The 19,517-nt window shown below is 34.2% G+C and overlaps 1 protein-coding gene across 1 annotated transcript in view; it reads left to right on the top strand.

The window, feature by feature from the left end:
• ABCD2 (ATP binding cassette subfamily D member 2) overlaps window positions 1–19,517 on the top strand; it is a 42,851-nt gene that overhangs the window by 1,437 nt on the left and 21,897 nt on the right. Inside the window, exons 2-5 of the mRNA XM_046663095.1 lie at window positions 717–838; window positions 4,193–4,361; window positions 5,101–5,195; window positions 8,926–9,071. Coding sequence (XP_046519051.1) covers window positions 717–838; window positions 4,193–4,361; window positions 5,101–5,195; window positions 8,926–9,071 — 532 coding nt within the window. The remainder of the gene's footprint in view (window positions 1–716; window positions 839–4,192; window positions 4,362–5,100; window positions 5,196–8,925; window positions 9,072–19,517) is intronic.

Raw genomic sequence — 19,517 nt, forward strand, 5'->3', positions numbered from 1 at the left:
TACACATTAAGGAGTACTATGTGCTGGAGACTCTGCTGAGTACTAGGAATAAAAAATAAAACACACATTCTTGACCCTTAAGAAACTTAAAGTCCATTGGAAAGGCCAGCAAAAGTTTCCAGGGAAACCTTTACTAGAGAGTTAACTCTTGAAGAAAGAGCTAGGCAAACACGGAAGAGAAGTATATTGAAGTCAGAAGAAATCATGTATGCAAATAGCAGAGGATAAATAGAGTATTGCGTGTTTGGGCTGCCGCTAGACTGTAGAGTGAGGGTTGGTTGAAACAGGTAGACAGAGGCTGGATTATGAGGGTCAGCTGACTTGCATTTCTATTAAAGGAACTACACTAGAAATATTTGCTTGTATTCCTATTAGTAGTATTTTATTGACCAAATCCATAGTATTTGATTGCCTAGCTGTAATAAGGGCATGGAGTTGAATTTGGAAAAAGTTAAAAGAATGCTAAATGAAAATAGTCATAATTCCTATAGACTTACTTTTGTTCCAAGTCTCCTTCTAAAAAAATAATGAAACAAAAGAAAGCTTTAAATTAAATTTTGTACAAATATTGTATTTTCAATAATTCATTAAATTTCTAGGAAATTGCTGGTACTAATGAAAAATTTACATGTGGTTGTTTTGGCCACAATTTCATCTGTATAAAATAAAACATTTAGTTACTTGAAAAACTCAATAGTTTTGTAATTTGCTTTTAGATCTAGAGGATGGCCCCAAACAAGCTATGGTTAGTGAAGGGACAGAAGCCTTTACTACTGCTCGAAATTTATTGGCCTCTGGAGCTGATGCTATTGAAAGGATTATGTCTTCATACAAAGAGGTACTTGCATTTCTCGTCATCAATTTGATTAAAATAAGATATATGAAAATCAAGCAAAATGTAAATTACAAGATATACTTAGTATTTTGGAAACATTTTTCTCTACCAAACATTGCTAAGAGTGTAATCAAGATAAAAGGCAGCCCTCCCAAGTATATTGCTGCTAATACCCTTTAATTTTTACGCTTTCAATGATAACTCCTCTTTTTCTGTCTATAGTATGACGTATTTGTTTTTAATTAAAAAAAAAAACCACACCCCTAGGTGTGGATTCTGGAGCCAGAGTGCCTAAATTTAAATTCTTGCTCCAGTATTTACAAATTATATGAACTTACTCAAATTCCTTAACCTGTCTGTGTCTGTTTCATCATCTGTGAAATAAGGATAATGGTAGCATTGACTTTGTAGGGTTGTTGTGAGTTAATACATGTAGAATGTTTAAAACAATACATATTAAGCAGTCACTAAATGTTAGCCAATAATATTACTTATATACCTTGCAAAGTTTTACTCATCCTTCATGACAAGTCAAGCCTCACCAACCACCTCTAAAACCCTCTTGTGATTCCACCTTCTTCCCGCCTTCGTTGCAGAGTCTGGCTCTACCTTCTCTGTGTTCACAGTACACCTGGTGCTTTACCACATTGTAATTGACTATCCCCTGCACCAGGCCCTGAGTGGAAAGCAGGAACTGTCTTACTCAGCTTTACATTCTTAATATCCATTTTAATGCTTGGAATGTTGTACGTGGTCGATAAATACTTGCTGAAAGAATGGTAATAAGACCTGCAGATATCACAGTGTTAAGACTGGAAATCATTTTATTCCATTCAGATGTTACATAATATTCCCATGGACAGACATTCTCACTATTAATTACTCTTGTGGCTTTTGTATCAATATAAATTGCCAGAGCATCTTTATAAATTTAGCTGCCTATTAAATCAGCCTCGAATAAGCCATATAAAAGAGTTACAAAGTTTGTGATTTACCGACAAAACTTTTCAGTCTCATTCAACAACTGATTTCTTGAATTGGGTTAAAAAAATAAAAGTAAAACCAGTTGTTTAGGGCCACGTACCTAACCAACTCAATTTAAAAAAATTTTTCAAATAGTAATTTTGATAATCTGAAGACACGGTTTTGAGGATAGGTTTTTTGATTAATAAATTACTTATTAAAATTAAATGACAAATCAAAATTTTAGCCATCTCACATTAAAATACTTTGGTATCTAAGTCACAGAAAGAATATCAATTAGTTTTTCTAGATTGTCTCCGACACAAAAACTGATTGCATTTTGCTTTATTTTGGCTGACTGTGCTTTGAATCACAGAATGTTCACTTCTAAAGAATCTTATTGCTGCTATGACAGCACATGAAAGCATCATGCATTCTCTGCTAGCTCCAGAGGGAGCAAGGGTCCTTTTTAGAGTTAGAGTTCAAGGGCAAACCCGCTGTCTTATATCCCAAAGTAATTTGTCCAAAGTCACATTCTCAGGTTTTTTCAGACACTCTTTGCCCACTCCACCCTGCATCCTGGTCTACTAACTCCTTGCCTCCTGCTTTTCTTTAATTGACCTCTACATTTGGTTTTGGACTTTTTATTTTTTTATGCAAATATATTTAGCCAGGTTTCTTTTGAATCCATATTTTGTTAATCCTTAGCTCTGTTTTCCCCTACTTGAGAACTCAGGAGATTTTTGTGGATAACATTTTAGAAATTACCCTTTAAATAGCTATAACATTAACATATAGAAATGCGATACTAATCCAGCTACAGACCTCTCACACAGTAGAAAGCTTTTGACAGTAATATGCACTCTTTTACTGCTTAAGTTTTGCACACACAAAAATCTTACACAAATGTCAGCATTGGTGTATTATTCCACAATTTATTGTTTAAGAGACATTTACTGGTGACCTGCCTTGCTTATTGGTACCAGTTTCCTAGTAAACATTTCTGTAAGGGAATGGTTTTTGTGCTTTCCTTTTCACTGAGAAAGATGGTCTTGACAGGAGATGAGTCACCTTTCACAGTACCCTGACAACAAGGTGTTCTTTTAATAGAAAAACAGCAGGAGATTCAGCCTAAATTGGATCACTGGCAGGATAGGAGCAAGGTACCACTCTATTGAGCCTTATGGACTAAAGCAGAGATTTATCTCATCTTATCTTTAATCTCACCTAGAAAAAAGTCATATTTAATGTTTTTCTTTGGGCATATAAATCATGTTTGGCTTGAAAAGAAGCTGAATTGTGGAATTTGGACTGAAAAGGAGTTGAAGCTTTTCACTGAGCTCACTCCCAATTTTGGTATCCTCTAGCAGGGATATTTTCTCTGCCAAGCTTAGGAATTTTGACAATCAATTTGACTCAGAAACATTCATTTCTAATAAGAAAAAAAATGTATTTTTCTTCTATTTAAAACCTATTTTAAATTGAAAAAAGATATCAAAATAAAGGATCATAATTTCATTGAATGAACTTAAGCTTTTCACAAAATTTCTAATTTTCTGGAAATGAAATCTGTCATTTAAACAAGTCAAATCAGAAATTTGACTAAAGATTTATTTATTTATGAAGATTTTATTTTTTCCTTTTTCTGCCCAAAGCCCCCCGTACATAGTTGTGTATTTTCAGTTGTGGGTCCTTCTAGTTGTGCTATGTGGAACGCTGCCTCAGCATGGCTTCATGAGCAGTGGGGTGTCTATGCCCAGGATTCCAACTGGTGAAACCCTAGGCCGCTGAAGCAGAGCGCACAAACTTAACCACTCGGCCCCGGGGCTGGCCCCAAAAGATTTGTTTTTTTAAGATCGGTACCTGAGCCAACATCTGCTGCCAATCTTTTTTTCCCTTCTCTCCAAAGTCCCCCAGTACATAGTGTATATTCTAGTTGTAGGTCCTTCTGGTTCTGCTATGTGCGATGCTACCTCAGCACGGCTTGATGGGTGGTGCTAGGTCTGCACCCAGGATCCAAACCGGCAAAACCCTGGGCCGCTGAAGTGGAGCGTGAAAACTTAACCACTTGGCCGTGGGGCCAGCCCCTTGACCAAAGATTTTTAAGTCTCACTAATATTCCGAAATCTTTACATTTCATTTTTAACCCTGACTTGAATGAATAATTTTTTATGTGTTTTATAATCCCAATCAAACTTACATTGACACGTTGCTATGTTGCTCTCTTGGTAAGCTTTATACCGTTACTTGTTTTAGTTATCAGATATGTTATTTATTTTTCATGTATAATAAAATAGGATCTTTAACATTAAATCAAAAAGCTTATATGATTGCATATTTATTTAAGTCTGTCTTGAGTATATTAACTATTTTATCTCTCTGTGTTGGTTTTAGATCACTGAATTAGCAGGCTATACTGCTCGAGTGTACAATATGTTTTGGGTCTTTGATGAAGTGAAAAGAGGCATTTATAAGAGAACTGCTGTCATGCAAGAGTCTGAAAACCATAGCAAGAATGGAGCTAACATAGAATTATCCCTCAGTGATACATTGGAAATCAAAGGTATTAGACTCAAATGTTTTTATATTTTTCCTGTATTTAAGTGTTTATCAACAGAACTAAAGTTTTTTAGAAGCTAGTCTTTAACAGATAAAAGAAACCAACATTTATTTATTTAAATAGTTATTCCTAAACTTAGTATTGCAGTTTGAGGAGTGGTGACTAACATTACCATTAAAAAAAATTGTTACCTTTATTTAGAACAAAATTTCTAGAATTATTTTTGGAAACTGCACATATGGCAGAATGAATTGTTTGCTTTTAAAAATCAAATAACAGAATTAGAGCTAATGTCATATTGTTCTTCATCATCCTATGTTTTTAAACTTACTTGGTTATCATATTTTTAAAGATTATATATAAATGTCTTAATTCCCTTTTTGGAGCACCGTGTTTTTTCTGTAAGAAAGGTTAATTTAGAGAAACAAGTAGTTGTAAAGAGTATGGCTGGGTTATATCAGATAGAGTTTAGCTTTGCTCTCATTATGATGTTGACATTAGATTATTGGTAAGTAATGTTTCTGAGAAAGATTTTCCAAGTAGATGTGTCAAAATGTCCAAATTTACGTTAAACTTTTCTTTAGATATAGATATCTATATTTCACTTGGTTTTCTGATTTGTTACTGTGAATTATCTTTATAACGAATTTATCTGTTACGTTGCATTATACTTTAAGTTATTTACGTAATTAACAATAATGTGTGATAGCTTTTGTAACTTAAGTCGTTCCTTAACTTATAGGAAAAGTTATTGATGTGGATCATGGAATTATTTGTGAAAATGTTCCCATAATTACACCAACGGGAGAAGTGGTGGCTTCCAGGCTAAACTTCAAAGTAAGATGATATTCAAGAATCTTCTGATTGTTGCCATCACACTAATACAAAACAACACAGAATTCATGTACATTTGTTAAATACTTGGAGGAGCATATGGAAAGGAGGGGAAATCAAGAAAGGTATGCACAGTGGCTCAATTACAGAAGCAGTTACTTCCTCAGAAAGCAGAAAGAAAGAGAAATTTGATGTCTACTGCTTTATTGCCAGGTTGAAAATTAAAATTACAGTTCACTGAGAGCCTATACAAGGTAACTTTTGAGAGTAATAGGAAACTTCCTCAGAAATTAATGTCTGAAAATAAATTTTAATTTTTTCCCTTCGAACAATTACTCAAGGAATATAAGCCTACCTATACTGTAATATATTTACTAAAATTTGAGGCTAGAAGTTATTAACAAGTTTAATTCTGTTAATACATGGTTCTCTAAATTTAATTTATATTTTAAATAATCATGTCTTCTATTAGGAAAAAATAATGAGAAGATTCATGGATTGGAATTTAATTTTTAATTCTGTTGAGAATAAGAGTTGTTATTTAATATTCTATGTCTTGATTACAAAAACTAAGATGTAAAAATAGCTAATAAACCTAGTGCCCTGATTTAAAGCACTGTAAAATTTAAACATACATTTTGGAATTCAAGAACAAAATAATTTGCTGATAAGCATGAATGACTATAGTGAAGGCATCTGAGCTTAGTTCAAATGAAGACGTACTTGGACTTGATACAGAATTACAAATCTGACAGTGTATGTGCTCATGATTTCAGTATGGACCTTAGTCCAGATTTAATTATTAAAGATGTATTTGCAAATGAATAAAAGTGCTGAAAGATGATGAGAAGTACTGAAAGGGGTGGGGTAGGGAGTTCTGTGCTAATAAATATAAGAGAAACTGTCTTTAAACTACAATTTGGTCATGCTGTATATTTCCATTTATAGACCTATAGAGTGACTTTATTTGGATCTGAACACGAGCACCATAGGTGCTAATGGTGTGCCATAATCTTAAATAGATTAAAATATTTTTAATAATTTACCAATTTATAATTTGTGAGTTTTTACACAGAGTTTCTTTGGTCAGGTTAGGTTTTGTAATATCAATTCTTGTTGTTCCATTTATTAAATAGAGTGAGGGCCTTGAATTCTGCCACCTACTAACTACATTATTGTGGACACATCACTCTCTTTCTGTGAAAAAATTCAGAACTCAGTTTATTTTTACATAAAATGAATTAAAAAATAATTAATCTAAAGAAAATGTCATAAATTTTGAAGTTCTACAAAGATATTTATTAAAAGTTTCAGGCACTTAAAATATAATAGAAAGATCTGTTTTCTCTGCGTGAATTGACAAATAAACATGTTTCTAGAGGAAAATGTTCTCCTCCTTTGGGAATTAAAAAACCATCTCAAGAAGAAAATTCGATAAATGGGAATTCTTTATCCCTCACATTCACTGTTTACTAAACATCAGAAAACTTACGCTAAAAAAATAATATGAATGTAGAAAAGACTTCTAACGACTCAAAATGTGTTAAATTTTTTAAAATTCCTAATAGAGAATGAGCCTATTAAAATATTTTTTGAATACACCTTTTGCCGTGGCACATACCTTTTACAAAAAATCATTTAGGAAGTATTTATGCTTCTACAAAATTAAACTTCCTTAATCCTCTCTCTAGTGAAAGAGCCCAACAAATCACTAAATTAATTCTTTCCGGGTTCTTCCCAGAATTTTCTTTGAACTTTATTCTATCAAAATAGCATCTCAGTTTGTCTAGATGTAGAAAGGAAAAATATGTATGGTCAGATTTTATAGACTCAAGCTTGCTCCTTTCTTATGTCCTTATGGTCGCTGTCTTCATCGCAGGGAATACTCTTCTCCCAGAGCTGATTGGTTGCTTCTTGTCATGCAAGCTCAGCAGAAATATTACCTCCTAAAAGAGGACTTTTCTGAGCACCAAATCAAAAGATGCCTCCCCTCCAACCTCACAATACTACCATCTTTCCCTAACACATCTTCCTCTTATGCTATCATAGTAGCATTTATCACGACTTAATTTTTTGTTCATGTGTTTATTGCTGTCTTTCCCATTGGACTGTAAGCTCCACAAGAAGAGGGACTTTCTCTTGGGCAGCACTGTATTCCCCTGGTAGAATGTCAGGCATTTGGTAAATATTCAATCAATGTTTGCCCAAGAAATGTCTAATTATTTAGGCAGAATATAAATCTGAACTATTTTTACTTTACGTATACTTATTACATTCATTGCTAGTTCCTTTATCTAACCTCCATCTCAATCTTTCTTTTTTCTTTTCCTTTTTCCCTCCCTCTCCCACCACCTTCTCTCAATAAAAAGATTTCAGCTTATGTTATACAAAGCAAATGAGTCAAGAATAGACATGGAACTGGTCTCTTATACAACATAATGCGAGCAACCTAATCCTCTTCATCTTGGAATTTTCAATAAGATGTATTCTCCTTCACTGATACTTCGAAGTTTGCATCCACACTATACAAAGCTACGTCTACAGGCCTACTGTAGATTTCCACCTCTCATACTTTCCTACTATGTTCATTTTTTAAAACACTGTTTATAAAATTTGGTTTGTTCTTAGTAGAAGTAGGTAAAATTTTTTAATGCTATTCCTTTTCCTTATTCTTCACAATATGCTTTAAATACTACACTAAGACAACTTCCTGATCCTATTGGGTGGAATGGGAACTCATGAAATTTAACTGTTTAAATTTAAATGGTAAATAAGATGGAAGATTCTAAAGAGAAGTATCCAATCAATAATAGATAAATAACTTTTGTTTTATTGATAAAGAAAGAAAGAAAGAAATAGATTTGTTTTAATTCATCCCTAGACATAAGAGTAAATGATAGGGGCCGGCCCTGTGGCCGAGTGGGTAAGTTCTCACGCTCCACTTCGCGGACCAGGGTTTCACTGGTTCGGGTCCTGGGTGTGGACATGGCACCACTCATCAGGCCACGTTGAGGCAGCGTCCCACATGCCACAACTAGAAGGACCCACAACTAAAATATACAACTACGTACTGGGGGGATTTGGGGAGAAAAAGCAGAAAAAAAAAAAGACTAAGTTATAATCCTCTTGCTTTCCTCTGTCTGGGTTTGGTAAGCATATTTTCTCTATCTGTAAATAAATTAGAATTAGAATCATTTTATCTTTCTGATTATGGACTTTTGTGATTTCTGTAACATTTCAGACTGCTAAAGTACAAAATTAAACAACCTGGGTGTTCTCTTAAAATAGCTGTACTTTGTAGTTTATAACTCCAACTGATAAATAAATCAAAGTTGCATGTTAATTCAGTATAAATTTAACCAAATATTAATATAAGTAAAATAAAATTTAATATATGTTAAGTTTTTATGGCTTCTTATTTCCCATGTGATTCTGTTTCTCCATATGTGTGTAGTATCTGATGACAAGACCTCAATTAAAATTTTGGAAAGCCAGTCCTCATGGCAAGAAGATCCATTTTCTTTGGAGTTGGATTATCTTATGAAGCTTTCAGGTTCAAAGCATAGTCAAATCCAAATTTGATATTCTCAACCCTGATATATTTTTCTTTGATTCCTTGCCTATCCTAGATTGTCATGTGTTTGAAAGTTTTTAAAAAATAAATCACTTTTAAATGCTGCCAAATGAAATCATGTTTAAATATTGCCATTTGTAATTTCATTTCTTGCTTTAGGTGCAGGAAGGAATGCATCTTTTGATAACTGGTCCCAATGGTTGTGGGAAAAGTTCTCTCTTCCGAATTTTAAGTGGGCTCTGGCCTGTGTATGAAGGAGTCCTCTATAAACCACCTCCCCAGCATATGTTCTATATTCCACAAAGGTAGGTAAAAAATTTTTTTATATAACAAAAAACTATTTCCTTTTGCTTTTGAATTATCTTGATTCCTTAAGATCGTCAGTTTGTAATCTTTAAGCATATTTTCATTGAGAGAAGCTATTAAGGAGATAAAAATTCAATTATCCTTAAAAGTTTTACTACTGCTTTGATTATAATAGTCTCTAGGACAATACCACTTCTTTTCATTTTCCCATCTGTCTAGATATAAAGAACACTCAAAGACTGCAGATGTTCATCTCAAGGAATAGCAAGCGAGTCTGAAGAATAATTAGGTTGCCTTAGGTGTCAGATTTTCTCTTCCTACAGAAGAAAAATAGTACTTGATGGTATACTCTTCTCTCAATCAAGCTGCATGCATTCATATGTTCTAAAATTGTTCAGTTATGTTTTAAAAGCCTCTGTAAAATAATCTTTATTACAATTATATGATTAATGATTTAAAACTACAATAATTAAAAATATTTTATTCTAAGGATGAGCGTAAAGAAAGTATTTACCTATGTGTTAGTGTATCAAATCAACACATTGCACACCTTTAACTTACACAATGTTATATGTCAATTTTATCTTAACAAAGCTGGAGAAAAAAAAGAAAATAACTACCACTGCACTGTATATTTAAAAATGGTTAAGATGGCACATTTTATTTTATCACAATTTTTAAAAAGTGAAAAAGAAAAGCACATAAATTCCAGTCTTTGACCTCAGAGAGACCTAACTATGTTATTTTGCAACAAGTGTAAATCACTGGAAACTTTTTCTTAGTTATGAAATTTACTGTTGCCCAAGCAAAGGTCAACTACAACTTAGTTAAGGAGAAAAATGAGAATGAGAAGTCTATTTTTTTAAGGCTAAAAATGTTTTTTTAGTAATTACTGTTAAAAGTGATTTTATCTTGATTATATAGCTTCTAGAAACATGAAAATTTGTATTTATGTCTAAAATCTTTTTTTTTCTCCCCAAAGCCCCAGTACATAGTTGTATATTCTAGTTGTAAGTCCTTCTGCTGCTTCTATGTGAGCTGCCACCACAGCATGGCTACTGACAGACAAGTGGTATGGTTCTGCTCCCAGGAACCAAACCCCAGGCCGCTGAAGCAGAGCGTGCTGAACTTTAACCACTGGGCCATCAGGGCTGGACCTATTTGTGTTTAAAATCTTATAGGACCAATATCTTGCAAAGCATAGAATTTGTAAATGTAGTATTTATTTCTTACACTCTAAAAGCTGCTAACTGATTTTTTCAAGTAAATTTGAAAATAATTTTATAATTCTTTATGATTTAAAAGAAAGCTGCTACAACCTGTTTCAAAATATTTGTCAGTAGGTAATCATAAACATTTCCTATTAGGATATTCTCATAATGAATATTATCTAATTTTTTTTGCATTAATTCATAATAGTGGAATATTGGTTAAGTACTATTTTGACAGGAAAAAAAACCTGTACATTGAATATAGAATTAAGTCTTATGTACCTGAAGAATAAACTTCATAAATCACAAGCAGATTTTTATAATATTTCCCCTGTTTTCACTTTTTATGTCTGAAAGACTTCTTGGTAGAGGATGGATCTCTTTATGTAGGGATCAAATGTACATTAATTGTTATTTTCATGGGGAAAAATAGAGTGGGCTTTGTTAAAGTGGATTTCTAATAATGTCATGTAGTGTACAGAAGAAAAAAAGTGAACTACTGAGGGAAAAAAATGTTCTAATTAAGCATATTAGGCCAATTATTTTTTAACCAAATCTTCAGAAAATGCTGCTATGGCTCAGTTTGCAAGCTGGGAAACCTGAATCCCTAAGGAATTGTGAAATCACCTCAATATTTTACCAGTTAATAATTTCTAATACTTTAGCAATGTTAATAACGAGAACCAGATAAAAGAAAGTCTGGGCCTTAATTCAAAAATACAGATAAAAAGTTGTGCTAGATAAATTCATTTCAAAGCAATTTCCTTTCATCCCATCTTCATTAATGATTGGATATGATCATTACTAGAACATTTGATAAGTTTTAGCAAAGAAAATTTCACCTATAATGTAGATTAGCCACTCTAAATCTATGGGATGGTAAATGGTAAAATACTTAGTTTTGCTCAGATAGTACTTTAAAGAAATATTTTGGTGATGTTAGGCTGTTTGACCCAGAATTCCCTGAGCAATATGACTCTATTCTTTAAACTGTTAATTGAAACTCCTTGTTCCCTACTGTATCAGCCATCCTGACCCTCAGGAAAAGTCTTCCACTTGGATATAGATCCTAAATTTCTTATGTCGGTTCTTGGTACAGTTTCTCTGTCTTCCCAACTATCTAAGGATAGATGTATAATCTCCTGTTCTTGCTTTCACTAATCCACTAATCTATGACCCATCAAATGCGTACTACTTCCATATTATGTCTCTGTCTTCAGTCATTAAAACCACAAAAGCCCAATCTTTTATTTGTTTAGTTCACCTGCTAACAAAGTATTATTATATGCCAACACTCACCAAAATGGGAAATTAAAACATTTGGTGGGGGTTGGGAGAGTGAGAGAGAAGAAGAGAGGGAGAGAGGAAGAAGGGAAAGAAGGAAGGATGGAGTGGAGGGAAGACAGGAGGGAAGGAGGGAAGAAAGACAGAAGATAATAAGTGTTTACTTACAAAAGGTAGCAAAATCTTGTATTCCTTTATGCTGCTTTTTTCTTTAATCCTCCGTGGGATCGTTTGTATACATCACATATCTCTCCTCAGCAACAGTCTCCAGTTGGGCACCAACCCACCATGTAATTCTGTTCCCAAAGGTCTTGCTCTCATTACCCTTTCTTGGTAGAAATATCTTGGGACAGAAATTTTAACTACGGTCTTCTTACTACTCGAACCTATATGCCCAAATACTTATGCTAAGTTCAATAGATCTGAAATAGATTCAGACTTCCAACAAACAATTGTATATGAAAATACAAATTTCTATCCATTCTTGACTGTGGAGTCTGAGAAGGAACAGTTCAGAAAAGTGAAAGAAGGATTGTATTATAAGGATCAAATTAAATCTGACCAAACATTTTTTAAAAGGAAGAGAGGGGCCAGCCCCGTGGTCCAGTGGTTAAGTTCTTGCACTCCATTCAGCGGCCCAGGGTTTCGCCGGTTCGGATCCTGGGCGTGGACATGGCACTGCTCATCAAGCCATGCTGAGGTGGCATCCCACATGCCACAACTAGAAGGACCCACAACTCAAAATACACAACTATGTACTGGGGGGCTTTGGGAAGAAAAAGGAAAAAATCTTTAAAAGGAAGAGGAAAAAAAGAAAAAAGAGGGAGGAAAGAAAAAAATGGGGGGAATGTCTGCAACATAGTACTTCATATCTTGGGAAAACTATTGTACTTTATTCTTTGTCAACCCCTCCCTTTTTTTTTTCATTTTAACCAATATTTATTAAAGCCCTGCTATAAGATACTGTGGAAGACAGATGATGAGTTAGATACAGTCACTCCTATTATGGTGCTTATGTCTAATTTGGTTATAAACAAAAACGTGCAACTAACTTCAATAAAAGCCAGAATAAGTCCCTCAAGAAAGGCAAGAAATTCTATAGATGTTCAAAATGAAGAAATATACACAGAACAGTGTGCCATTTGACCTGGGTTTTGAAAGTTAGTTAGGATTTTAACAGTTGTCATGAATCGCGTCAGTTTCTCCAATAACTAAATAGGTCAGAAATACCACAGATTCAAGTAAGCACAAGTTTTTCGTTTTTACTTTTTGGACATTTCTAAGCAAGTCTGTCCTATCCACCCTGTTTCTAATACACCAAGCTGAGAAAAGCAAACATTTATTAGACTTATCTCCACTAATGGTGTTGTTGGCATACACTGGAAATAATGCAGCCCATCCCCGAGGTCCTGAAGCATTGCTAAAATGTTCTTTCAACTGAAGTTCTTTGAATTACTATTTTTTTTTTAAAGATTTTTTTATTTTTTTCCTTTTTCTCCCCAAAGCCCCTCGGCACATAGTTGTACATTCTTCGTTGTGGGTCCTTCTAGTTGTGGTATGTGGGACGCTGCCTCAGCGTGGTTTGATGAGCAATGCCATGTCCGCGCCCAGGATTCGAACTGACGAAACACTGGTCCTCCTGCAGCGAGAACCAACCACTCGGCCACGGGGCCAGCCCCTTGAATTACTTTTTAAAGTTCTCAAATGCTTTCGGGGTCTGCCATTCCCCAGTCTCCACCTAAGTAGCTCATCTCCTCTATAATGGTAAATGACAGTCTTATAAGTTAAATTTTAGTCTGTTAATGCTTCTTGAAAAACATAAGGAAAAATGACAGTAACTTGCCCCTACAACTCTCGATATTTTTTGTTCTCTTTTGTCAGAAGATAGTCTGAAATTATAAATAACATTTTATTTACCAGCTCAGTATTTGTTTACTAACTACTTCATTCACAGAGCAGTATATTATAGTACCATGTTGCTTAATCTTCTAGGCTAAATATAAATACTGCTTAATAAATAAAGTACCTATGAATCACATTTTTAAATCACATGCAACATAAAAATCTTAAATGTGGTTACATGCAGGAAAGATAGCGTGGCTAATTCGATTGTACAACAAATTAAATATAGATAATTTTACTTATTTTTATGTATGAACAGTACATATTGATTATGCTCTGCGTAAGCCATGCTAAATCGAGTATTTTAAATAACTAAATTGGAGTTCAAAGCGATTAGAGACTTTACTTAGAGCTACACAGCAGTGCAGAGCCAGAGTTAGAGTTCACCAAGGCCTTGGATATAAACTCTCTGTATTCACTGCCTCTTGTTTTCAAGATTAATAAAATCATCATATTAAAAATGTCTTCCTGTGATTTAAGAAAACCCACTGTTTCGCCTTAAATATTTTCTCAAATAGTAATAATAATTAAAGCCTCTAGTGCTGTCCTAAATTTATGGGGAATAACAAAATATCATTCTTTTATAGTTTGCATTCACTTTTCAAAAATTTATATGTTCTTCAAATTTTTTTAGTAAGCAGAGCTTAAGACATGAGTCTCAGCTTTTAGAAATGCCAGAATTTAATCCATGTTTTCTTTGGTGGCATTTTCAACTCTGCCTTTAATGATATAGCCTATGTATTTTTGGAATAAAGTGAATTACAATTGATTTTTCTCTAGAGAATCTTATGACCTCAAGACAATTGATGGATCCTAGGGCATCTTGAACAATGGTTGAGCATTTCTGGCCTATTACTTTGTTGTTGTTTTTTTAAAAAAATTTTCAATGTGTCAAGGAATTACTGTGTGCTAGTCACTCTTCTATACATATTAGGAAAGTTTCTCATTTTTTCTGAATGACAACCTATAAGTTTGGTGTTAGAATCCCTATTTTATAAATGAGAAAACTTAGAGAGATTGAAGTCATCCAGCCGATAAACGTTGGAGCTGGCATTTGAACTTAGGTGAGTCTGACTCTGAAGTCACTTTGTTTTGATTATTGCCAGCAGCAAGGGGATATGTCTCTGAAAAATTGCTACTCTCTTGCCTGACCTTGCGAGTGAGTATCACCAGCTATGGTTGTTTGCATGGTACGCTGAACCTGTACTACTATCAAGCTATTATTCGGAAGCAGAGGCCTCATAAAGCTGGAGATGGAGGGGAGTCCAAGCCAATTTTGGTATCAACTTTAACATAGGTACTTGGCTATCATTCATATATGTTAATGAGAAGGAAGCTATATTTATAAAAGTGAAATTCCTTTAAATTAAACTATGGTCAAATTACTTTAAAGTTAGAATATATTCTCTATTCTTTCCTATTCTTCTAAAACCCATTTCTCTATAAAATTTTAAATAATCTCCCAAAAATGTTCCCTTGGGGCTGGCCCGGTGACATAGTGGTTATGTTCACACACTCCACTGCAGCAGCCCAGGGTTTGTGCATTCAGATCCCAGGCTTGGACCTTTACACCACTCATCAAGACATGCTGTGGCAGCATCCCACATACAAAATAGAGGAATGTTGGCACAGATATTAACTCAGGGCCAATCTTCCTCAATCAGAAAGAGGAAGATTGGCAACAGAGGTTAGCTCAGGGCCAATATTTCTCACAAAAAAAAAGAAAGAAAAAAAATTCCCTTAATTTTAAATCAGACCTCTTGCAGAGATATAAAGCAAGCAAATCTTAATTTTTGCAATGCATTTTTGGCATTGAAAAAACATTATTTACCCTTCTGTTGTCAAAAGAAGAGATTGTCCTTTGCAACAGGGCAAAGACTGTGTTTTGTTTTATGAAGTTCAGCAGAATGGGCAGAACACTTAACACCAATAACAGCAACATTGGCACAACTGCACTGTGTGCTGAGACATGCATGTATCAAGTGAGTTTGTAGATATTTAAAAACATGAACTTCTTTTTTGATTGTTTCCATAATAATGCCTTCCAAATCCAAGATTCCTCTCTGGAGGGGATAGGAGAACTCTATGAAATATAGCAACATTGTTTAATCCACATATATAAAACTAGATAATTACTATTAAAGAACCAGGAAGGACATGAGATCAGGAGGGAGGTTAGAGACCTAATTTGCCTCCTTTCTCCACAAAAAAGAAGGTACTCTTAGTCAGTGAAGTAATTTCACTGAGATCCTTGCTTTTCTACTTTTTGTCTTAGAACTCAGATTGAAAAATGAGGATGTGGTCTGGAAAAGGACCTAAGTAAGAACATGAAAGAATGCTAGTTTAAATATCTTGATCACTGTTGTCCTCTGGGTCTCTGGCTTTTGGACTTTTTGATTCTTAATGAATCTCTAGGTGCCCAAGCACAGATAGGGAGAGCCTCTTGAGGACAAGGAGTGTGTTTATCTAAGTAAGATGGAGGCTAGCCAGGCCATTGCCTGAGTGGAATATTTGTCTGAAGGGGCCACTGGAATAAAGGAAGAATGTGACATGGCTTAATCCAGGTCTTGTCATGAAGCCTAATTGGTTGCACATACACTGGTCTTGCTGCCCCCAAATTAGACAAATCTGGGCTTGGGGAGTGGAAGTTGTTACTGGAACTGACTTTGCCCATGTGAGTCACCATTGAACAAAAATTTATAGAATGTAAGCTAGAAAGATCATCTTCATGTCTCTGTGTGGAACTGGTGGCATCCTACTAAATCTATAGAATGCCTATTGACGTATCGTAACTGTGCAATGAACATCCGGGGAATGATTGAATAAAGGAATAAATCAACATCTCCACAGATTTGCTTTCTACTGCCAAATCAGTCTGACTCCTTATACTAATTAGGGAGAAAACTATTGCCTTGCTTGTACTAGATATGTCACATAATCCTCTTTATGTTGGAGATAAATATTTGTCACTTGACATGTCCTTTTTAAAAGAAATATTTTAACCCTGAAGAAGGCTCAGTAGTATTGCTGTAGCTAGTTCACTTCTGTTCCTTTGCTTTCTGACTCTTCAACTCAGAGCAAGTAAACTTTATATATAAATAAGTTTGGTCTGACAGAATTGTAAATTATACATTTTGGTACCTCTTGTGTAGTAATTGGTACAGTTCAGTTTTTAAAAATCTCTTACAGGGAGCCAAAAATTTAAACGTGATTTCCCGTAGCTTTCTATTGCTTGGAAAAGTGTTAAAGATACATTTTTTTTCATATTTAACTCTTCTGTAGGCTAAATTATAAAAATATTAATAAAAAAATCTTCCATTGCATGTAACAGTTTTCCTCATTTTATGAGTGAATTAGGTTAAACCATATGGAATTGTAATTTTGTAGGTCAAAACGTCAAGAGGAATTTCATACAGCAATCTAATGTAATGATAAATACTCTTAACAAAGTTGACTTTTAAGAAGTTTGCATTCTTATCAGCTTGGCAATACTTTGATTATTCCACTAACATTATTCTTATTACTTGGAAATAAACACAGTCCCTGCTTTTAAGAAGGTGTGTACATCTGTGTTGGCACCTAGAAATAGCCTAAAAATACAATTTCAGTAATAGTAAATATCTCTTTTCAGTTGAGTATTTCTTCTTTTTGCTATAAATTTAATTTAAGAATACTAGGAATGATTTATTATGCATTGAGAACTCAAATCTAGTTCTTGCTGTTCATGAAAAACTCTGATGATATAACTGGTCCCAGCATGTACATTTATATGAATTATTAATAGCTAGATTTTATGGCGTTCAGACTGCTAACTTCTTATTACTATGGCAACACAGCAGTACTTAGCTGTATGTTATTCTTAAACTTAACACATCTCATGCCTTAAACGGAGTTAATATTTCTGTGAAATTTTTGTCAATATTGTTCCCAATTAAATTCTAGATGACTATGAAATATTTAGCATTTTGGGTGATCATTCCAGAGGCTCCAAGCACAAAAGCAGAGCTAACATTTCTAAATGCCTTCTCATTCTTTCTACTTTTGTCTCTAGTAAAGAGAAAAACATGGGTCCAGTCCTGTGGCCAAGTGGTTAAGTTCGCACGCTCTGCTTCGGCAGCCCAGGGTTTCACTGGTTCAGATTCTGGGCGTGAACACAGCACCACTCATCAGGCCACGCTGAGGCAGCATCCCACATGCCACAACTAGAAGGACCCACAACTAAAGTATACAACTATGTACTGGGGCGATTTGGGGAGAAAAAGCAGAAAAAGAGAAAAACAGAGAATAATATGAAAGTGTACAAGTATAAACCCTAATAAATGCCCATACATTTTACCCAATCATAAATTGTCAGATATTTAAATATTAACAGAAAAGTGGGAAGTATAATACAAATTATAAAAGTACCCCAAGACATTTGTAATTTAACTATAAAAAGCCATAATTTCTGGGAATGTATTTGATCTCAAATAATTTTACTATTATAATTAAGAGTTTTAAATATAGATGCATTTGAAGGAATTCCAGATTACAAAGAAAGACAATTATGATAATTGTTTAAATAATGATAATTATTTAGATTATAATGTGATACCTATGGGTTTATTCCAGTATCTTTCCACAACAAATAAAGGTGATTCTAGATTTTCCTTAGGGAAAGTAAATTAAAACTAACTAGTGTTTCTTTTTTGATAGCTACTAATTATAAACAATTCATTTGTTGCTTGTACTAAGTATGTTGCATGATCCCCTTTCTGATGCGCCAGAACAAGTAAGCTAATAACATTCTGACGTGGTAATTGATCCACCTGAAATATTTAGAAGATAATCTCAGTAGGTCTATATATCTAGAAAGGAAAGTTTAGTAAAGGGTGCTTTAAGTGCTTATCAATTATGTACTACTTTAGCAGGACTACAGGAACTTGAGCTAGCTCAAAATGTTAAATTCTAGGCCTTTGAGCTGGAAAAAGGATCACATGCAAATCAAGCATATAAACATTGGATATAGGGACCTTCACTTCCTTGTGCTTTGAAAAAAGTTTCAACAGCATCCCACATTTTCTTAGTATAGCCTTTCCAGAGAATTCAGTGGTAATTTTAACTTTATAATAATACTTTTAAAGAATTACATTAATAAAATCTAATAGAGTACCCTTAGTTGCTATATATGTCATTAAACACATATAGAATATGTCATTTTTACCATTTCATATGATCATAAAGTGATAATTTAGAGAAAATGGAATTTTAATAAAGCAATATTTGTTGAGTTCTTGATGAATATATAATTTTATGAAATATTTTTGTATAATTTCATGATTTCCTTCACATAAATTTTCAAAGTAGCAATTTTTATAATCTTATTACATCATTTTGAGTAACAGCTCAAATAACAAATTATGTGGACACATTTGTATGTGGACACAAATTATGTGGATCACTTAGCATCACAAAATGTTTATGATTTCGTGTTTAATTTAAAATCTCATCATGACTAAATTAAAAAACTTAGTCGCTAGCTGGGGTCAGCCCAGTGGCACAGCCATTAAGTTTGCATGTTCCACTTCGGCTGCCCAGGGTTCGCCGGTTCAGATCCTGGGTGCAGACCTACGCACTGCACTTATCAAGCCATGCTGTGGCAGGCATCCCACATATAAAATAGAGGAAGATGGGCATGTATGTTAGCTCAGAGCCAATCTTCCTCAGCAAAAAGGGGAAGGAGCCAATCTTCCTCAGCAAAAAGGGGAGGATTGGTGGCAGATGTTAGCTCAAGGCTAATCTTCCTAAAAAAAAAACCCAAAAACCAAAACACTTAATAGCTACAAACCATGTTTTCTTTTTTGTTTTGTTGTGTTTTGTCTTCTTTACTTTCTTTTTTTTAAAAGATATTTAAAATTTTTCCTTTTTCTCCCCAAAGCCCCCTGGTACACAGTTGTGTATTTTTAGTTGTGGGTCCTTCTAGTTGTGGCATGCAGGACGCTGCCCCAACATGGCTCGATGAGTGGTGCCGTGTCTTCACCCAGGATCCGAACCGGCAAAACCCAGCCA

This window comes from Equus quagga, chromosome 1 (assembly GCF_021613505.1).
Source record: "Equus quagga isolate Etosha38 chromosome 1, UCLA_HA_Equagga_1.0, whole genome shotgun sequence".
In the NCBI taxonomy this organism is placed as follows: domain Eukaryota; kingdom Metazoa; phylum Chordata; class Mammalia; order Perissodactyla; family Equidae; genus Equus; species Equus quagga.